This window comes from Semicossyphus pulcher, unplaced genomic scaffold, assembly GCF_022749685.1.
Source record: "Semicossyphus pulcher isolate SPU_LCO1_2020_fin unplaced genomic scaffold, fSemPul1.0.p SCAF_13, whole genome shotgun sequence".
Taxonomy (NCBI): domain Eukaryota; kingdom Metazoa; phylum Chordata; class Actinopteri; order Labriformes; family Labridae; genus Semicossyphus; species Semicossyphus pulcher.
In genome coordinates, this window is record NW_027211637.1 from 27,565,697 (window position 1) to 27,584,570 (window position 18,874).

General features: G+C 41.7%; 1 protein-coding gene across 1 annotated transcript; it reads left to right on the top strand.

The window, feature by feature from the left end:
- Positions 1 to 1,404: 1,404 nt before the first annotated feature.
- On the top strand, positions 1,405 to 16,987 carry c1qtnf12 (C1q and TNF related 12). Its single transcript, XM_069660886.1, has 8 exons — positions 1,405 to 1,671; positions 11,897 to 12,001; positions 12,179 to 12,290; positions 12,478 to 12,662; positions 13,697 to 13,805; positions 14,653 to 14,746; positions 16,709 to 16,787; positions 16,870 to 16,987. The coding sequence occupies exons 1-8, from the start codon at positions 1,492 to 1,494 to the stop codon at positions 16,966 to 16,968; spliced, it is 963 nt and encodes a 320-aa protein (XP_069516987.1). The 5' UTR covers positions 1,405 to 1,491; the 3' UTR covers positions 16,969 to 16,987.
- The last annotated feature ends 1,887 nt before the right edge of the window (positions 16,988 to 18,874 follow it).

Consider the following 18,874-nt stretch of genomic DNA (forward strand, 5'->3'; position numbering starts at 1 on the left):
AAGCAGACCAGTGAAGCACTCTTAAAATGTAAGTTGTTGTGAGGTTCTTGTAGGCAGTCATGAACTAACATGTTATTTATCCTAATAAGAGTGTGAGAGTGCTGGATTCCTTTTAGACAAATGAGCTGATTGTAGGAATACACAGACCAACAACTTGTATCCATCAGCCATGTGTTTTTTACTGAAACCTGCAATTTACACAACTTGAATTATAAGCATTACTTCCTAATCGTGTGTCGAGAAAAGTAAGACATTCAGTAAGTCATCACAAAGTAAAACAAACAGGTACACAACACATTCAGGATTCTCTGGCAGATTTTTTAAGCAACAGATTACAATAAAAGATAAAAGCCACAAGCTGAAAAAATTACGTTTCTTGATTGGATCTAAACACTGGGCTTTGGTGGGCTAATATTGAGCCAAAATATCTGAGAATCTGAGACAGATACATGACTGAACACACGTCACACACACACACAACTTGTCTGCCAAAGAACCTCTTCAGCTCGAGCATTTCATCTATGAGATAAAACAGAGCAGAATAAGCTAGCCAGGCTGCCAATAGAAGCAAGGGAGGAGAGAAGCAGGGAGAGGGGGAGAGAGAGGGAGAAGCGGGAGGGAGAAAGGGTGATGATAAAACTCCACTGTGAGCCCTCCTGTAAACTCAGTCAGAGCAAAGGAGCAGCTGAGACAAGAGGGAGCTACACCAACACAACAAATCACTCTCACTCTCTGATGGGAGACCTGCACGTGGCCTTGGACTTGATGACTTGTTTGGAGGAGTTAGAAGCAGAAGCAGAAGATCACTCTTGTAAAGTTTGGTGGTAGCCTTTCAGGAGGCAAGAGGAAGGCTGGGCAGAAATCAAAACTGGACTTCACCCATCTTCTCCTGGGCACGAATGTGCTGAACTGCATCTTTCTGGACTTTGGATCTTGCCGCCACTTTCAAACTTTGCTGGAGACTTGAGTTCAACGTGAGAAACAGCAGGAGAAAGCAGGGGGCAATAAGAGAGTATTGCCATCCATCTGTAGCCCACCCTCAGCTTTGGACGCGCCCCTCCTCTCTGCCTGTCTTCTTTTGCCCCCTGTACCCCCCCACCCATCCCCTCCTTCCCCTCCTCCTCTACACCTCACCCCCCAACAGAGCAGAAAGCGTGAAAAATCTCACTAATGGGTTTATTTGCTGTCAGATCTGCGCCGATCTGTCATTCCCTTGCACCACTCTGCTTGACACATTTCATAGTTGAGTAAGCCTCCTCTAGCTTTCTGGCTAGAGTGAACAGTGCCCCTGCAACGTTGTGCTGCCTGAGAGCTCATCAAGGAGGGGAGCAGCGGCGGCAGCAGACAGTCTGACAGTCTGTTGGACAGGGAGTCCCTGAAGCTGCATTCCTCTGGTCTCCTTCCTGAGCCTCGTGGGCATCCCTCAGCTTCTTATCCTCCGCGGAAGATTCAGGTTGTTTCTGCAGGGATTGACTGAAAAATAGTGTGAAGATGTGGTGTGCGGCTGGGCCTCTGGCCGTGGTGGCTGCAGTGTTTTGGACTCAGTGTGTCCTGCTGGATGGGGTGGATGCCAAGAAGGAGAGAAAGAGGCCAAAGGAGGCCACCCCGCAGCACACAGAGACCTTCAACGCTACGCTCTCCAACAGCGAGGAGGTCGGCGGAAGCATCAAGGTACTGACAGAAACTCTCTGAAAAAGTAAAAATTCCATGTTTGATAACTTTTCTTTGATATTTAAGCATATTATTCCACCACCTATTTTTTATGGGCTATTTCCCTATGATGGTTTTGCATATGAAAACAGTCGTGGTTATAGAATCATTGCATTGCATAAATACGCTATTCACCCTGTTGGACTTTTCCACCTTTTATATTGTTACAACCTGGAATTCAGATCGACTTATTTGGGCTTTTTGCTGTTTGATTTACAAACAAAAGTTGTCCAAAAAGCAGATTTCTGATGGATAGGTTAGGGTTAAGTTAACACCCAAAAGAAAAAGAATTGCACTCAAATATTTTCAAGTTTTTTGTGTGTTCTTCTGAATACCATGTAACTTCACCCCCTCCCACTTCAAAATGATTGCATATTTTCTGTTGGTCCTTTGCATACGACGCAAATAAAATCCATTTTAATTTGCAGTTGTAACATGTAAACTAACAGAAGAGTCCAGGGGGGGTGAATACCTATGCAAGGCACTGTGCATGAGATATGTGCACATTTCTTGTCAGCACAGGCAACATGCAGGGCAAATGAATTGTGGCTAAGGTAAAAGCTACGACGGGACAGGTGTGCCCTTCCAGGTCAAGCTTCAGACAGTGAGGAGGACCAAAATGTGTGAAACGCTAAATGGATGACTTCCGGAGGTATGCCAGGAATGTGGATGTCCACAGGCTGATCAATGCATCAATTAGCGCGCGCTGCGGGTGTCTGCCACCAAAATTTTCCAGCCTATGTGAAAACATCAGGATGTAGTGAAGTTTCATGCACCAGGCAGAAGGAGATATTTTAAAAGGCCTCATCTCTGTGGCAGTTGGAAGTTGTAAGCACCGACAGAAGACAAAAAGTCAAACTTATATTGTTTCTATTTGCGAGGGAGAATTGTAACCGTTAATTCAAGTGAAAAATATTATCTGTAACTGAAGACCAGTGTGTTTTTTCCTCTTGCAAAGCTGCAATACAGCGATTCAATTCCATTTCCAGGAGCAACAGTTGGCCCTTGACTCTGTTATTTATTGGTTTATTGCTGGTGTTGCATATTTGCGAGGGTTTCCAACAGGCTATTTGTTTTGCTTTCAGCCCACCCATTATGTTGGCATTCTCATATAACTCTCACTGCCCTATATACCAGCCTGCAGCTCCGACCAGAAGCCTGTCTCTGGAATCCTAACCGTAACCTTCGCCGCCTTTTTCCCCCCACAGTGAGGTCTCCCTTTGTATCTTTAAGAACACATTGTAGGTGGTTGTGGCCTGGTTGTGTTTATTTGACTTGGTTTGGCCTGTAAAAGCAGAGGCTATGAAGGATGACCTTGTGTCAACCCTGAAGCCTGCTGAAGATTGCACCCCGCTGGGATTTCACTCCTCTGTCTCATCCCACAGGGAGCCGGGTGTCTTCACAAACAGTTTCCCCTGAGGTCCCTTACAGGCCCGCTGCCATGATGTAACTCCTGGGAAAGTTAGGTGGGCAGATATTTAAAGACCTATGGCGATGTTGTTCCCAGCCCATTGATTCTGTCATTCACAGGCCCTAGTCTGACTCCGCTGTGTCTGGGACATCCGATAGGGGCGGTGCGGCCCCGAAAACTGGGGCAGCATGCCGTGTAAGCCCCTCACAAAGCCCCATAGAAAGGGTCCTGAAAGAGAACACCTCGGCGAGGATTAGCCCCCTGTGCCTCCCTCTCCAGCATTCTTTTCATCTCATCTCCCACAATCACAGGGTAATGACATAATCACTCTTAAGACGCAGTGTTGTGCCAGATAGTGTCTTTGCCAAACATTATCACCTTTGATGAGAACCTGAGCTTTGAGCTTGACATCTCTGGAAGTGGTTGTATTTGTAGATGCCACCTTATCCAGGTTTCTGTTTAAGAAAAAAAAGAGAAAAAAAACGCGCCACACACCGTGAATAGTAGTTGCTTTTCTTGGGTTAGTTTGCAGGTTTATCCTATTACACATCTGTTAGCTCCCACAGAAAACAACACGTCCATTGGAGCCGTCTTGGCAAGAAATTTGTGTTCTCAAACAAGCCAAACATTTACACTCCACATTTACATGTTTTTCCCTTGTGCCCAGTGGAAACAGTGGAAACAGTTCTGATGATGGCATTCGCTCTCTATCTGACCAATCCCGTGTGTGGGCTGTTGGCAGCGTGCAGTCGTACTCTACATTCCTCGGGAGATTTTTCCATTTGAAAGTGATCACAATAGTGAGGTGTGGAGTTGTGTTGCGAGTGGAATTTCTGTTTTTATGACATGATAACTGAGGTACATTTCAAGCTAGTGTGGTCTCTTTATTTTAAAGAAAAATGTCACATATGTAAGTCTTATTGCTTCACTCTGAAGATGAGAGAAATCTGTCATTGCTGAGAGCAGTGAGGGATCTGTGATGGCTGTAATTGAGGGAGTCAAGTCAAACATCACGCCTGGCGTGTTGAGTAATGGCTGGGTTTAGCCCCAGGCGAGGGTTTTTGTTTCCTCTCTCTCATCCCCAGTGATGATTAATGCAGCAGTGTGTGGGACCTTTTGGATCAACACACACATGGGAGACGAGACCGAGTCCCACAGGAAACAGAACCGCAGTGGGAGCGCACACCTTTAATACACTACTGATGGTGTGAACTACGTTTAGTCTGTGCTTTCATCATGACAAGCGATTAAAAGGTCCCGCTTGTTTAACATTTAAATTACCTAATGAAGTCATCTGAAAGAGCAACAAATAATAAACAGTCTTTAGTCATTACATCTGAAACGTGAAAGTAAAACAAACCACCGTGTTGTGTTTTCAGCGCACAGACACAGAGACTGTTTTATTTGGATTTAGTTTCATTTATAATAGCTTCAGATTGATGCCAGATTTATAGAAATCCCTTAATCTTGCCTGATTCTTATCATGTGCTGGTCATGTTCCTGAAACCATGATTTAAGAATTATTGCTGCTCTTAACAGTACATTGGGCGACTGTGGCTTCAAGTAAAAACAAGTCTGGAGACAACATTACAATCCTGCAATTCTATATGGTTTATAATGTGCAGTTATATACTTCTAAAAAACTGTTTTAGGGAGTGTTGACATCTTTAGTGTTCCTGTGTAGAAGACAAATTCAAGTGAGAGTTCATATAAAACATATAATAGATACCGATGAGTTATATGGTTAGCTTAGCTTAGCATGAAGACTGGAAACAAACAGGCAGGTACGTAGAAAGGCAGACAGATCATCCAATCATCTCACGTGATTAGAATGAAATGATTCGATGGACTTACTTAAGTCACGCAACGTCCATAAAGAACAGATTTGCGATTGCATTTGGTGTGTTAAATTCCTAGAAATATAAGCATAAAGTGAATCCAACCCCTCGTTTTAAACAAGAAAGATACAAGGTGTAAATCAGAGAGCCTCAGAGGTGCTGATAGATGTGCGTTTTTTATCTTCCAACAGATCCAGGCTAGCTGTTTCCCCCTTTTTCCATTTTGCATGCTAAGATAAGCTAATCATTCTGGCGTGAGCTAAATATTTACCTAACAGATAAGAGAGTGATGTCAATTTTCTTCTCCTAATCTCGCCCCAGAAAAAAAATCCTGTGTATATCTCAAAATGTCAAACTATTAATTTCAAAAGTTTTATTATATTTTAGTGTCTCCACCTTTGTGTTTTTAAGCCTAACAACACAGGGACAGAATAGTTGCGTATGAATAGTAAGAAAATGAGAAACACATCAGTGTGTACTTAAGTAACACAATGCAGAGTGAATCATATAAAAGGAGGAGGGTCTAATATGCCCACAGTGTAGCCATGGTACAAACCTGTCTACCTGAGATGGATCAGGATCACTGGAGCTTTTCAACAGCTCATTTTACCTACCACAGGGAAAATGAGCACTCACTCCAATTTCAAAGCTATAATTCGTACACAAAACAGATGTTACACATCGCTCAGGGTTTCTTTCAGCTTGTATTGACTGTTTTAATCAAGAGGAAGCCAAGATTGTGTCTGGTGATTTCTGCAGCGTAAACACAAATTTATTCACTTTCTCTCCCACATAATGAATGTATACAGTGCACCTTTGTTGGGACAACAGTGGAGTAAAAATCAGGCCACGTTATGAGAAGCGTGTTGTACTGTGTCATTATATAATAACTATGTTTCATTTACACTTCAGAACGGTGCTCCTTCGGTGTTGAACTAATAGCAGCATCCTCATGGTGTGATAGAGTAATTATGTTTTGCACACAGTGCTTGCCAATTGAGTAATAACACAGTGAGAAGAGAACAGAGTCAACATTGCATGCCTAACTGTGTTTAGCTCTACGGTGTTAAATCCTCCAGGCAGTGTGTGTCTGCGAAGCGCAGCGATGGGGAACAAGGGGTGAATGCATGACGACTGGGATGCACGCAGGTGACCAGGATCCCCTCGTCCCACACAGCTCGGGGATCCCTGCCCGGCGGGATGGGAAGGGCCCGCCGTTAGACCTGTCCACCCATGCATGGATGACTGCACAGGGAGCAGTACAGGGATGTAAAAACAAGGGATTAAAGAAGGCTCTCCATCATCCTGTCTAAACCTTAAACCAGCCTGTGCAACATTTTTTATCTGCAGAAAAAAGCTTCATGTTGCGAGTGTGTAAGGACAGGTAGAAAAACAGATAGCGCGTTAAAGAAAACAAGATAAGTTCAGCGGTGCACATGGAAGAATTCAGGAGCTGCCTGCGATGGAGTAGAGTTTCAGTATCTGGTTGCGGCCCCAGAGACGTGTTTTAACAGTTGTGTTTGTGTTTTTGGTGGCGTGCTGCCCCAGGGAAATATTTTCCCTTTTTATTGCTTCAAATAAATTCAACCTAATTTTCCCCAACTACATGACAAACACACTTAAAGCAGTGCACATAGAAGAATTATTCATGCAGACCCAAAGCCTTCTTTTCTGGGTAATAAAATCTCATAAGGCCTCTGTGAAAGCTCAACGATGATTAGAACTGATCCACTAATTGATCCACAAACCTCCAAACTCGATGTGCTGCAGGCTGATAAAACAAACTGCTTACTTTTATTGTGTTCTGTGGCTACAATCAGTACTGGAGAGTTAGTAAACTGACTCAGAGATGGTGTGCTTACAATTTCAAGTACTTCCATTTAATGCTAATGTTTACTTCAACTCCTCTTCTTTTCAGAGGGAACTGTAGAACCTTTTAGTCAACATTTATTTTGACTTTTACTTTTCGGATTGAGATTGAACATAAAAGACAAAACAGTTGTTCATCGGTAGTTTGTATTAAATGCATTTGGGTACCCTTTACATGATTCATGTATAATAAAGAGCTGTGAAGGTTATATTGCGTCTGTAATTCCTGTTATTAGTCTGCAGAGCTGCAGATTATAGGCTGTAAACTAGGCTATGCAATGACTGTAGAGTCAATACAACTCACAGAACTGAAAATTTTCCAAAATCTCCCAACTTTAGAGTAAACAAACATGGTGGACGATGGGCAGAGTGCAGAGTTCAGAGTGCATGCTCGGCTGTCCTCGGGGGGTTCCCTCCACACAGCAGGATATCAGATCATAAATATTGTTTAATATTTAAAATCGGTGTGGCCATGACGTTCTTCCAAACAGATTCGGAGAAGTAAAATCACTCTTAACATACCTCACACCCCAACCCCACAGGAAAATCTGACAAGATAAAGAACCATCAACTTTGCTTATTTTTGTCGGAAGGAGAGGAATCGTCCCCAAATCGGCTTGATTATCTTGTAGTGTGTGCCCCGCTTTAGATCTATCTATCTGGGGATCGTTTGGAGGAGCCCAACCAATATATATGAAGTATAGAAAGAAATTCAAGGAGTGTTGACAGTTTGACATTTATAAATATGCTCATTCGCTCTGTGGATAACGATTAACTGAAATATAGACACCACTCTAACCTAACACCTAATTAATTTAAGTCCAGTAATACTTCCTGTTAGCTCCATTTGGGTCTCAGCCAACAGACGGAAACATACAAGTCTTTAGCTGTTGAATTTAATTTTATTACATTTATTTTTGTGAATTGGATCAGAAGATTTGCACCACCTTTATATCTGTCCATTTCATGGAAGGCTTTTGCTAGCCACTTGTTAGCTTATCTTAGCAAGTGGGAGCAGGTGGAAACAGCTAGCTTGGCTCTTGCAACAACTGTTAATAAAATTAGCCTACTAGAAACTCTACTAATGATTACTGATTGACAACACTAACATAGTGTTTTGTTGGTTTAACACTTGAAGCTGTTTTATTGGAGGGTTATGTGCTGGACTGCTGCTGGTTTTGATTTTGTAGGTCGCTACCAGGAGGTGAAGGAGCGTATTTACCTAAATGTCCTTTAAATTAGCTTCCACTCCCTCTGCAACAACAGTCAACACAGTGATGCATAAAAATATCATATAATAGATCACATAGAGAAAGTACTTTTACTTTTGTACCTATATTGTTTGCTGATGATACTGTATTGTGCATTTATTATGAAAACATTGAACGCTTGGTTTTACTTGTATTGAAACATCTTTCACACTGTTGTGGTGGTACTTTTAGTAACTAGGACTTGAATACTTCTTCCAATCCCTCCACACAATGCATCCCATTCTTCAGATCTGAGCCTCAGTAATGTGTCATGATTTAGAGCCGCATCAGCGAGGATAAACACTGTCTGGAAGATTTAAAGTTTCTCACCTTTCGACAGAATACCTGACACGTTCTCTCTCGGCCTGTGCTGGAAAAGCGTGCGCTCACTCTTGCTGACAGACGAGGCCACTTTGAGGCCCTCACACATCAGCGGTGATCAAAGCCTGAGCCCTGGTGTTCTTCATCAACTCTCAGACTGATACCTGGATCCCATCCCTCCCCACTTTGTTCACCAGTTGTACGTGCTGATACAGAGCAATGAGAGGGGAATCCATAGTTTACTTTACGCCACAGTCAACATCAGCGAGCGAGGGATTGAACGCCCCTGACAGGTTTTTCTGTCTCGTCAAGCACTATGGTTTTCATGTCTGCATGTGTGGAGTCTTTGATGTTCTCGGTCGAGACAGAGGCTCACCTGCTTACAATGAATCAGAAAACTTTTTTGGCAAGTTGTTTGAGCTACCCAGCTGCCATGCCTACGTAGAGTATGTTATGCTCAAAATGTGCAGAGGCTTAAAAGAAGAGCACAGTCTGTTTAATGGAAAAAAGGTGAGAACCCGAGAGTGATTATTACATTATTTAAACAGTGATTTGCTGTTATTTTTATCTCAGAAGGGAAGGTTATAATTACCTCGGTCGTAGCCTTTCTAGCTTAAGCACAGAAAATCCTTGAGGGCAGCGTTTTAACAGTTTAATTACAATGGCGTGTGTTAAAGAGAAAAACAAGTTCAGAGTGTGGCTGACTTCCTGGCAACGATATTCTGTCTTCTTTATTATGATGTAAGAAATGGCTGCGATTTGTAGTTACAAGTCACATGTGGTCCAACATGCACTGTTTTATATCTCTGCAAAAGAAAGTTGATGATCTACGACAGTTTTGTAAACACAAGAACAAATGTCAAGCTTTGGCTTTCTTTGGAATGAGCGTCCACTGACTCTCTTAATCAAATTGGTGTCTTTTATATATCGTTATGAGCTGTCTTAGAGAGCCTGATGTGATGATTCACTGTTTTGCAATCCACCGCAGTGAAATCTACTCAGACTGCCACAGGCAGGAAATGCTACCCCAGCTACCAGTTGTCAGCATGCTAGTATTTGTTTAAGCCTACAAAACTGGTAGAAAAGGTTTCTTAAAGACTGCATGTTTTGTGCTTGAAAAATTGATACCATTATTTTTTAATAATGAAAAATATGAAGCTACAACCAATGGCCTGTTAGCTTAGCTTAGCATAAGGACTTGAAACAGAGGGAAACGGCTAGCCTGGCGCGTGTAAGAAGCAAAGGTAATTGTCAACTGTCATGCCACCTGAGAACCCAACTCATTCCTAGTATTACAGTGTTTCTACAGATGTGAGAAATTCATGTTGGCCTGATTTTCAGGGACTCGTTATTAAGTGCCAAGTCTGATAGTTTGGAGCTTGTTCGGTTGATACTAAACTAAAACTCTAAACATAAATTAGGCACACATCTCAGACTATTTTTTCCCAGGAGCACTCACTTCAAGAGACTCCAGGAAGTCACTGCACCCAGCCACACAAAACTCCCATAAAACCTTTAAGTTTCCTTAAAACACTTCAGACTTTACAAATAAGACAGAACTTGTTAATCCACGAGGTTTAAAACTACTGGTAATCAGATTTGGACGGATCCAAGCTAGCCATTTCCTCCTTTTTCCAGTCTTTATGCTAAGATAAGTTAAGCTAAATTGCTGGCTTTATATTGAGCAAAAAGATATGAAAATGAAAAAGTTTTAAAACAGCTTTTTAAACCATTGGCAGCAACATGGCCACACAATTTGGTGAGGAGTTGGTGGAGACCAAAACAAAGCTAACAGTGAGTGCAATCTGACTAACATCGACCAGAAACACCACTTCATATGAATGTGGCTCGCCAACAGTCAATGTTGCAGTCATCATTTCTTTTCCCCTGCCTTCATGACGCTTAACAAATCAGTTAATAGTAGGTTTAAGTATTTGTATATGTCAAACTATTCCTATAAAGCTTCCAGAACTGGCATGTTAATGACTATAAAACACCGACATGGCGAAGGAAAAAGCAGTTTATCCTGACGGCTCGCAGTCTTATGGAAACAGTATTTAGCACTGTAAAAGTATTCTTGTCTTGACCGAATCAGTCTTGCTTTTATCTGTTTCCAAGCCTCAAAATCACAACAAAAACACAGAGCGATCCAACATGCAGCCAGCCCAGCGCCTGTTAAGTTGTTTATTTTGTCTGCTGTCAGAGAGAAGAGAGACTCGCAGGGAGAGAGACTGCTGAAAATCCCAAATATAAAGAAAGTTTTTATCCGAGTATATTGCAAAGACAAACAAGGAGTCACTTTGTTGCGGTGGAACACGAGGCGAGTCTTTGACAGGGAAGAAAGGGGCATGTTGGTTTTGCAGATAAGTGATCCGTGTCCCGCTGCCAAACCTAAACAAATTCCATTTCAGGCAGCTCACCTCCGTGGCTCGTCTTTATCTCCTCTTCTATCTCAACTGAAGGCACTTGACATTTTGGAGAAGGGTTGGGGTTAGATTCAAGCTTTCTGTAATTGGAATTCATTCAGCCTCACATTTTACAGAAATGAAAACAAGCCAGAAGTAGCATGAAAATGTTGCTTGCAGAGGTCTTCTCGGAGTACGTTTGTTATCTCCTCAGCAGATCCCAGTCTCCTATACAGTCATTTTTTATAAATGAGTTATTCTAGATAAGAAGATGGAGCACGCACATGATAAGGAAACAGACAATCTTAAATCATACATCCGCCCTGGTGAACCTACTGTATATACATTTGTTATCTAGTTTATTAAAATTTCCATCAAAACATGACTCGAGCAAGCAGCATAAATAACCGAAAATACTTGCATGTCGGCCTTTTTGACATGTTGTTATAAACTGCAGTAATTGAGGCCTGCGATCCACAGGATCTACATCACACGTACATGAGCAGACTCATTTTTCAGCACAGTGCTCATGGAAATTTTAATGTGCTGAAAAAAGGAATCACTTGACACCGTTTGTTTACATTCATCCCAGTCTATTGAGCAAATAAGAACCGACGTGGCACCTGAGTGAATTATATGGGAATGAAAAAATAAGCATGAAGCGGACATTTCTGAGGAGAATGATGAATAAACTCGACTTTTCTAGGAATTGCATTAGACAGAGAGGTTTCCCTGTGTGACCTTCCATGGTGTCTGGCACATCATAGGGCAATATTTTCCAGTGATGGTTTAAAGGAAGAAATAATGATTCCCTGGATTTACCCTCCTTTGCATTATGCTCTATTTAAGCTAAATTATTTTCAAACAAAACATTAGATTAATCTGTTAAATAGTACTTTTTATAACACTGTAGTGATTGTATAATAATTGTGTGGTGCTAAAGAGGAAAGTTTGTTCCTTTCTTTTCTTCAGCGGGAAAATGTACATCGAATTTTACATATTAATGCAATTTGTATTCTTTCTTTTACTCATATTGGATTAAAAATGAATGTGAGGAAATATTCCTGTCCTGTGTCGTCCTTTCTGCTGCAGATTTCTGACAACCAGCGAGTGGATCCACTGGGATCATGGATGGACTTTGTCAAAAGACCTGTTGGCAACTTCCCTGGAAAGTGTCGCAAGCGCAAACGACCCCTGGTAAACCCAGTCAATGAACTATGTGTCTTGCATTTTTATAAAATTCAAGTGTTATCCTCATACTGATTGGTACACTTTTGGATTTAATACAGTAATTGGTAAATTAAGTAAACCTGCACACTACTTTTTACATAAAAGTTTGGCATGACAATGTTTTGTACATGTGTCTTCCACTAGCCGGGCCCACCTGGTCCCCCAGGTCCTCCTGGCCCGCAGGGACCTCCTGGCTCTCCTGGGGCTGAAGTGACTCAGGAAGTTCTTCTCCAGGAGTTCAAAGAAATGATTAAAGGTAGAAACTAGACACATGTCAGCTCAATTTTAGGCTAAAAGGTTGAGCTTTCATTAATTTTACAGACGTTATGGACAGTTAGATATTTTGGTTTGCACAATGTTATGGACATTTCATCACATTGTGGATGTTTGAAATCAATGTTAACTCATTCTGCACTGTCATAACCTAGTTTTGTTTCTGTCAGAGGCTACAGAGAGGAGAGCAGCAGCACTGGACAGACAAACCACCCCGAGCCAGCTACCTACAGCTCTCCTCACCCTGGAGGGGATGACATCCTACCGGCGGATTGAGGAGGCGTTCCACTGCAAGCTCAAGGGACCCGTGGTGGTGGACAAGAAGACGCTGGTGGAGCTCCAGAACTTCCAGACAGTATGTTTGTTTGAAACCAAGTAAATGTTTATGAATTGGTTCAGCTTTGGTGCCTCTGGTGCATGGCTGAGGGAGAAAAGTTTTGGCTTATCCTCCTCTGCATGGTTACACGCTTTTGTTTCTGACCCAATTGCTTCTCTGTCTTAACCGTGTTTGAAAGAGGGAGTGTTTGGTAATCATCGCTTAGTTTGCATGTGGGGGAATTATGAGAGGATCATCCCCTCACTGGTAACTGGCACTGGCAAAGCGTGCCCTGCCACTCTGAGACTCGGGCTGGCTCTTTGGTCAAAAATACCTACTTTTTCAATTCTACACATTAGTCTCTGGGCGGCATACAAAAGGCACTCTGTCTCCGACTTGGAATAAAGTGTGGAGAGGACAGAAATAGACACTGTTTGAAACAGCATGCTGTAGTGGAAGAACTATGCCTTGTTGGGATGGGCTGACAAGGCTTAAGGAGGGAGAATTAAGCTTTGACGAATTATTTAACATGCTAACACAGCACTTAGCTAGAACAGACATGTTACTGAGGCTTTGGAAATGATGGTTTACATGTCTGCAGAGTCAGAAATATTGGGCCTTTAAGTCTGGTCACACCAGAAACAATGAAGTTCGTCTGCACATATTCTTATATGTGTGGTTCTTCCAACTTGGAGACACAGCAACTTGCAGCTGCAGGCTAACAGTTAACATGCTAGACAGCTAGGCTAGCGCTAGTCGATCACAATATGTCTTTGAGGTTCTTTATATTTTCTGTGGCATATTGTTTTCAGGAATGTACATCGTTTAATTAACAGAGTTACAGAAGGGTTAAGGAGTCCTCCAAGCTAACAAACTTGCTACTTGTGAGTTGACAGGCTGTTTATCGTTGTTGCTAATACAACAGAAAGTTCACACAGTTCATTCAATTCTATCCTAGTTTTCTGTAGCTGTTCCTTTGTTTTGAGCTCTTTCATAAGGGTTGTGAGGTGGGACCAACAGAGCAATTATTGCTGTGAAATATGAAAATGCTGATGAGTTTTCTGTGCTTTCAGCCTCCAGCTAAAGGAGCGTTCCTCAGAGGGACGGGAATGGACCAGTCTACGGGGAGATTCACAGCTCCCATCACTGGGATCTACCAGTTCTCTGCAAATGTCCACATTGGTAAATCACAGTTAAATTCTATTATGGGATATTACAGTACATATAACAAGACCGTATGAGTCTGAAATAATAAAGGGACAAACTGTGATATGGTTGATTTTGTGCATTATTGATGTTAACTGTTATCTCAGCCCTGCCTCCCTTGTTACAGTTGCTATGCTTGTTGAGTATGTCAAGTTTAGGATGATGATTTATTGCCCCAAATTCTGAGTAACTCACAGGCTTCACATTTCTAGCTGAGGATCATCAATTTTTTGCACTGAAGACAAATGCTAGCATATTATATCAGGTGTAGCTAGCTATGAAATTAAGCTAACTTTAGCTCTATGAGTAGTTGCAGGTAACGTTTAATGCTTTGGTTAGCAAGCTAGTTAGCAGAACATGCACTGTAGATTATATCAGTCCATATTTTTTTTATGTTTAAATTTTTGTTTATGCATTTTTGTTAGAAGTTGTAGCTAGCTATCAAATAAGCTATCTTTAGCTCTATGAGTAGTTGGTAAGGTTTAAGGCTTGAGTTAGCAAGCTGTTAGCACATGTAATTGTGGATTATATTAGCACATATTTAACCTTTCCTTTCATTTTTTTGAAATTGTGTTTTTGCTTTTGGAAAGACTTAAAAAGGCACCAAAATCCAATCTTTACAAACAGAGCATCTTGTTTACTGCAGCCTCCATGTGAGCAGTGGTTAACAGGCCTGCTGCGTGTAGTTCAGGTTGCTAATATTGAATTAGACAATCATTGTTCAGGGGCTTTAACAAGCGACCACTTCAAGGGGAATATCCTTTCTATGAACTATATGTGAACTTCTATCTTCATGTGATTTTTTTTTGTCATCTCCTTACAGACCACAATGAGGTGAAGAAGAGTAAGAGTCAGCTCAAGGCCAGGGACAATGTTCGAGTGCTGATCTGCATCGAATCACTCTGCCACAGATACACGTAGGTATCCTGGACCGTTGAGTGTGTTAATATGAGCACTCAGATCCTGAATTTGAGTCCTATATAGGTTAATATATTTTGTTATGGTGGAGCCTTATCCAGGTTTATGAGTGATGTGATATTTACATAGGCATACATCATAAACAAAATACACGCTGATCAATTACACCACCCGTATAAAAGTCTAAAACTGATCTTTGTAAGTAACTAATCTGACACACTTTGCATTCTTGGCATTCTTGTTTCCATAAATTGTTTACTTTTCCCCTGTAACCATGATATTTTATTGGTGTTAAATGCTGCCTCGACTTTCAGCAGGATTTACGAGCTGTTAAAGGTGTTGTCTGTTACACTTTGTGTGGAACCAGTGTGGCATTTCCTGTATAAAAGCAGAGCAGGTCTTTAAAGGAAATGTCCTCTCACTTAGAGCACTGTCGCCTAACTAATCTTTATAGACTGACCTTTGACAGTCTAGGCAGCAGCCTGTTTTATTCAGCAGTGAAATGTCCTTGTTTGGGATGGTGGAGACAGATAATAAAGTATCAGATGCAGTGGGACCACATGGCAAAAAAATTCAAATCCAGTTGGGAACTGTCCTCTCAAATATTTCTAAATTACTGTTTACATAAAGTCAGTGAAAACTTCTGATATGAATTGCTCCCTCAAGTCTCTTCTGGACTCTGCAGAGCTCCGCAGCCTCCCTTATGGCCTGGTACAATGAGGGGAACGTATAAATAATATTATTATGATGGGTTACCGAACCCAAATGAGTCCTTGGCTCTAGCGTCTTGAGCCAAAACCCCAGCCAGTCTCGCCCTCCCACACATGAAAATGCAGAGAATGTGCAATGAGGCTCATTGTGATGGCAGTTGGAGTGAAGACAAACATGATTGATTTGCCATAAAAATGTAGCATTTTCCACTTAACAGGAGCCAGTGCTCACAGTGTGGTTAAAGCCTGAAGCAATGTTAGAACCATCTATACAGACTGTGAGAGCTGTGGGTTGTTAAAGAAACTTTGACATTTTGGGAAATAAGCGTACTTTCTGTTCACACTTTAAGCGACAAAGCAAACCAGCCGTTGCAGAGTCACCGTTAAAGTGCTACTCAGGAGCATGTTGACATGTTGTCATGGGCTTGTGAGTGGTAATAGAGCGTGTTGACTACTGTGCAAAATATATTTTATGTAGATGTCCTCTGCAAGCTCTGCTGAAGTAACTGTTTCTAACTGATAAGGTTGCATTAGCTAGTTAGCCATTAGCGGTGCAACTAGCGGTGCTTTTTGCTGAAACTGCTCGGTCTTAAAGCTCTGAGCACCTGAGGAGTGTTGGTTTTTACACCTCTTACACAGAAGTTCTGTTGCATGGAGTAGGTTTTAAGGACTGGAAAAAGGGGGACCCAGATGTTGCGTAATTGGAGCGTTGTACAAGGTTGAGGCCAGATGCTTTGTCACAGGTAGTCTGAACACATCGCTACTGGATTTCTTCAGCTTAGCATAAAGACTGGAAACAGGAGTTAACAGCTAGCATGGCTTTTCAAAGGTAACAAAATATGGCAAGGTCAAGTAGTGTCTGTTAATGCAATCTTTGAGTTAGCTTCTCTTTCTGAAAAATTAAGTGCATTCCCTGACTTTCTGCTTTCCATTTTCTTAGACCAATTTGCATCAACCACTTGCGCTCCATAGTTGTGCAAATAACCCCTGTCAAAGTGGTGAATTTTTGTTTTTACACGACACAGGTTTAGAATGGATTAATCTTAATCACAGTAGGTGTAACGTGTTAATATGTGAGCTCTGTAGGTGCTCGTATGCAGATTTTGCTACCTAAAGAGAAAGCCTGTCTTTGTGCTAAGCTATTTTAGCTGCTTGCGATAGCCTTATATTCTTTATCACAGGGTTATCATTTTTTGCTTGGATCTAAGAAAACAATATTCATTAAGAAATTCCCCATTCATTTGATTGCAGCTCACTGGAGATGATTGTTGGACTAGAAAGTAACAGCAAGATATTCACAGTCAGTGTGCAGGGGCTGCTGGAGCTACAGGTAAGCAGCATACAAATAAAATATCTGAATTTTTGTATTTGTGCGATCTGTCCACATCACTGTCGTATATTTTCCTCTGCAGGCCGGGCAGTACACCTCCATATTTGTGGATAACGCGGCAGGTGCTTCAATAACAATACAGAACGGTTCAGATTTTATGGGCATGCTGCTCGGTGTATAGCCCCTCACATGAAAAGGGCATCAACCGAGCTGTCCACTGCTGCCTTTTTCTGTTTTTCAACGGACTGCTTATGAGCACCACCACACAGAACCAAACCACAGGGGCGGTTTGAAGGAAGTGACATTGACTTGACTGCTTGTCAGACGGTGAAAGGACAGTGTGAAGAACTCAAGGACTGAGTTTGTTGTTCACAGTGCACTGCCACTTCCCCGAGGAACTTTAATGCCCGTTGCTTCACCAACTAAATAACCTGAAAATAAAGCAGTGAATATGTTTCAGTATACTTTTCATGGTTGTTGAAGACCTTTGCGGTAAACCAAATATCAATGTTTTGTTCAATGTTCAATCAATGTTCTCTGGGTGGATGTTGGAACATAAACTGTACATGTATGTGTTAAAAGTATCCTGACATGTTTATGTTTTTGTCAATATGATGTATAATGTACACACTCATGAACTATAGCTATTTTTTATCATGGATCTCACATTTATATATGTTATATGGTACATAGACTGCGAGTACACTGGACAATTGAAACATGCTCAAAAGACAGAATGTGGCCTCAGGAGATCTTTAAAAGTGATGTCCAAACGTATGTAAGCTACATGTTTTCTTACACAACTATTACTGCATTTTAGCCATGCTAACAGCATGCTAATGTGGGTCGTTTGGTGCACCACCTGTATTTACACAGAAATATCTCAACAGCTATGGATTGCGATAACATTATTTACATTCATTCACATTTACTGCCTTTTCATTTAGCGTCACCATTTGTGGTTTGGGGTGAAAAATTGCAACTATGTAACAGATTTCTATGAAATTTGGTACACACACTCATGTCCCCCTCAGGAAGAATTGTAACCAATGTTAGCATGCTAACACTCGAGATAAGATAAGTATTGAAAACATCGAAAATGCTCAGCATAGGCATGTTAGCATTTCGCAAAAACAAATGTACAGTCTCAGTGTGATTGGTTCCACCACACTAGAGCTGTGTCCCAATTCAGGGGCTGCATCCTTCTAAGGACGTATTTGAAGGCCCATTTCGAGGGCTCCTTCAGATGCGGCCGCCAAATGTGTCCTCCTTTTCCCGGGCCACATCGGATGCATCCTTCGCGGCCCAACGTATCCCATGATTCATTGCGCGCCAATTCAAATGAGGTGGCGGTCGAGGAATACCCTCTAAGATGTAAAAGGTATTTTTTCAATCAGTCAAATAGTTGCGATACAAATGTTTAAAAAAAATTAAGTGGTCTTAGAACAAAATAGCTACTTAGCCAGCTAGCTACTGTTGCTAGGCGACAGGAGCGACCTTTGGTGATGCAAGGGTGAGGGCCGGAACAGCTGGTGAAGCAAAGAGGAAATCATCTGTAGACCAGACCGTCTCGTTTCAGTTCGGCCTTAGCGAATGACTTGTCCTTCATGGCCCGTGTCCTTCGTAGGATACAGCCCCTGAATAGAGACACAGCTTAGGTTTCAATATGACAGTTGAGTCATTGATTTTTCTGCCATCTTTCAGTTCAAGCTGTGGTCGACAGTAATTTGCAATGTTAACAAATGTAGACACAGCTCAGGTCAAAGTTTAGCAAATTTAAACGGCCTACTCCTGCTCCACTGGGCAAACCACAGACATCAGTGCGGAGTCGTCTTAACTAACCGCATACACAATAATGGAAGAAGCACATGCAAAGGCCGTTTTTCTGCGATACCATTAATACACCTTCCAGTATTTCAGTAGAAGTCCAGTAAAAATGTCTCAGACGAATCTAGATACACTTTCTGACTGTAGCTGAGCTTTAAGAGAATATTTCTGGGTAGCCTTAAGATTATTTTAACTTCTTTGAGTTTATCATTTATCATTGTTGTGTTTGATGGTTTACTGTAATATATATTTTCCTTAAC

Excerpts from the sequence above, each read along its gene's own strand:
- c1qtnf12 (XM_069660886.1), top strand. The coding sequence starts at position 1,492 with ATGTGGTGTGCGGCTGGGCCTCTGGCCGTGGTGGCTGCAGTGTTTTGG. Across the intron at positions 1,672-11,896 it reads AGGTCGGCGGAAGCATCAAG|ATTTCTGACAACCAGCGAGT; the intron begins GTACTGACAGAA and ends TTTCTGCTGCAG. Across the intron at positions 12,663-13,696 it reads AGCTCCAGAACTTCCAGACA|CCTCCAGCTAAAGGAGCGTT; the intron begins GTATGTTTGTTT and ends CTGTGCTTTCAG.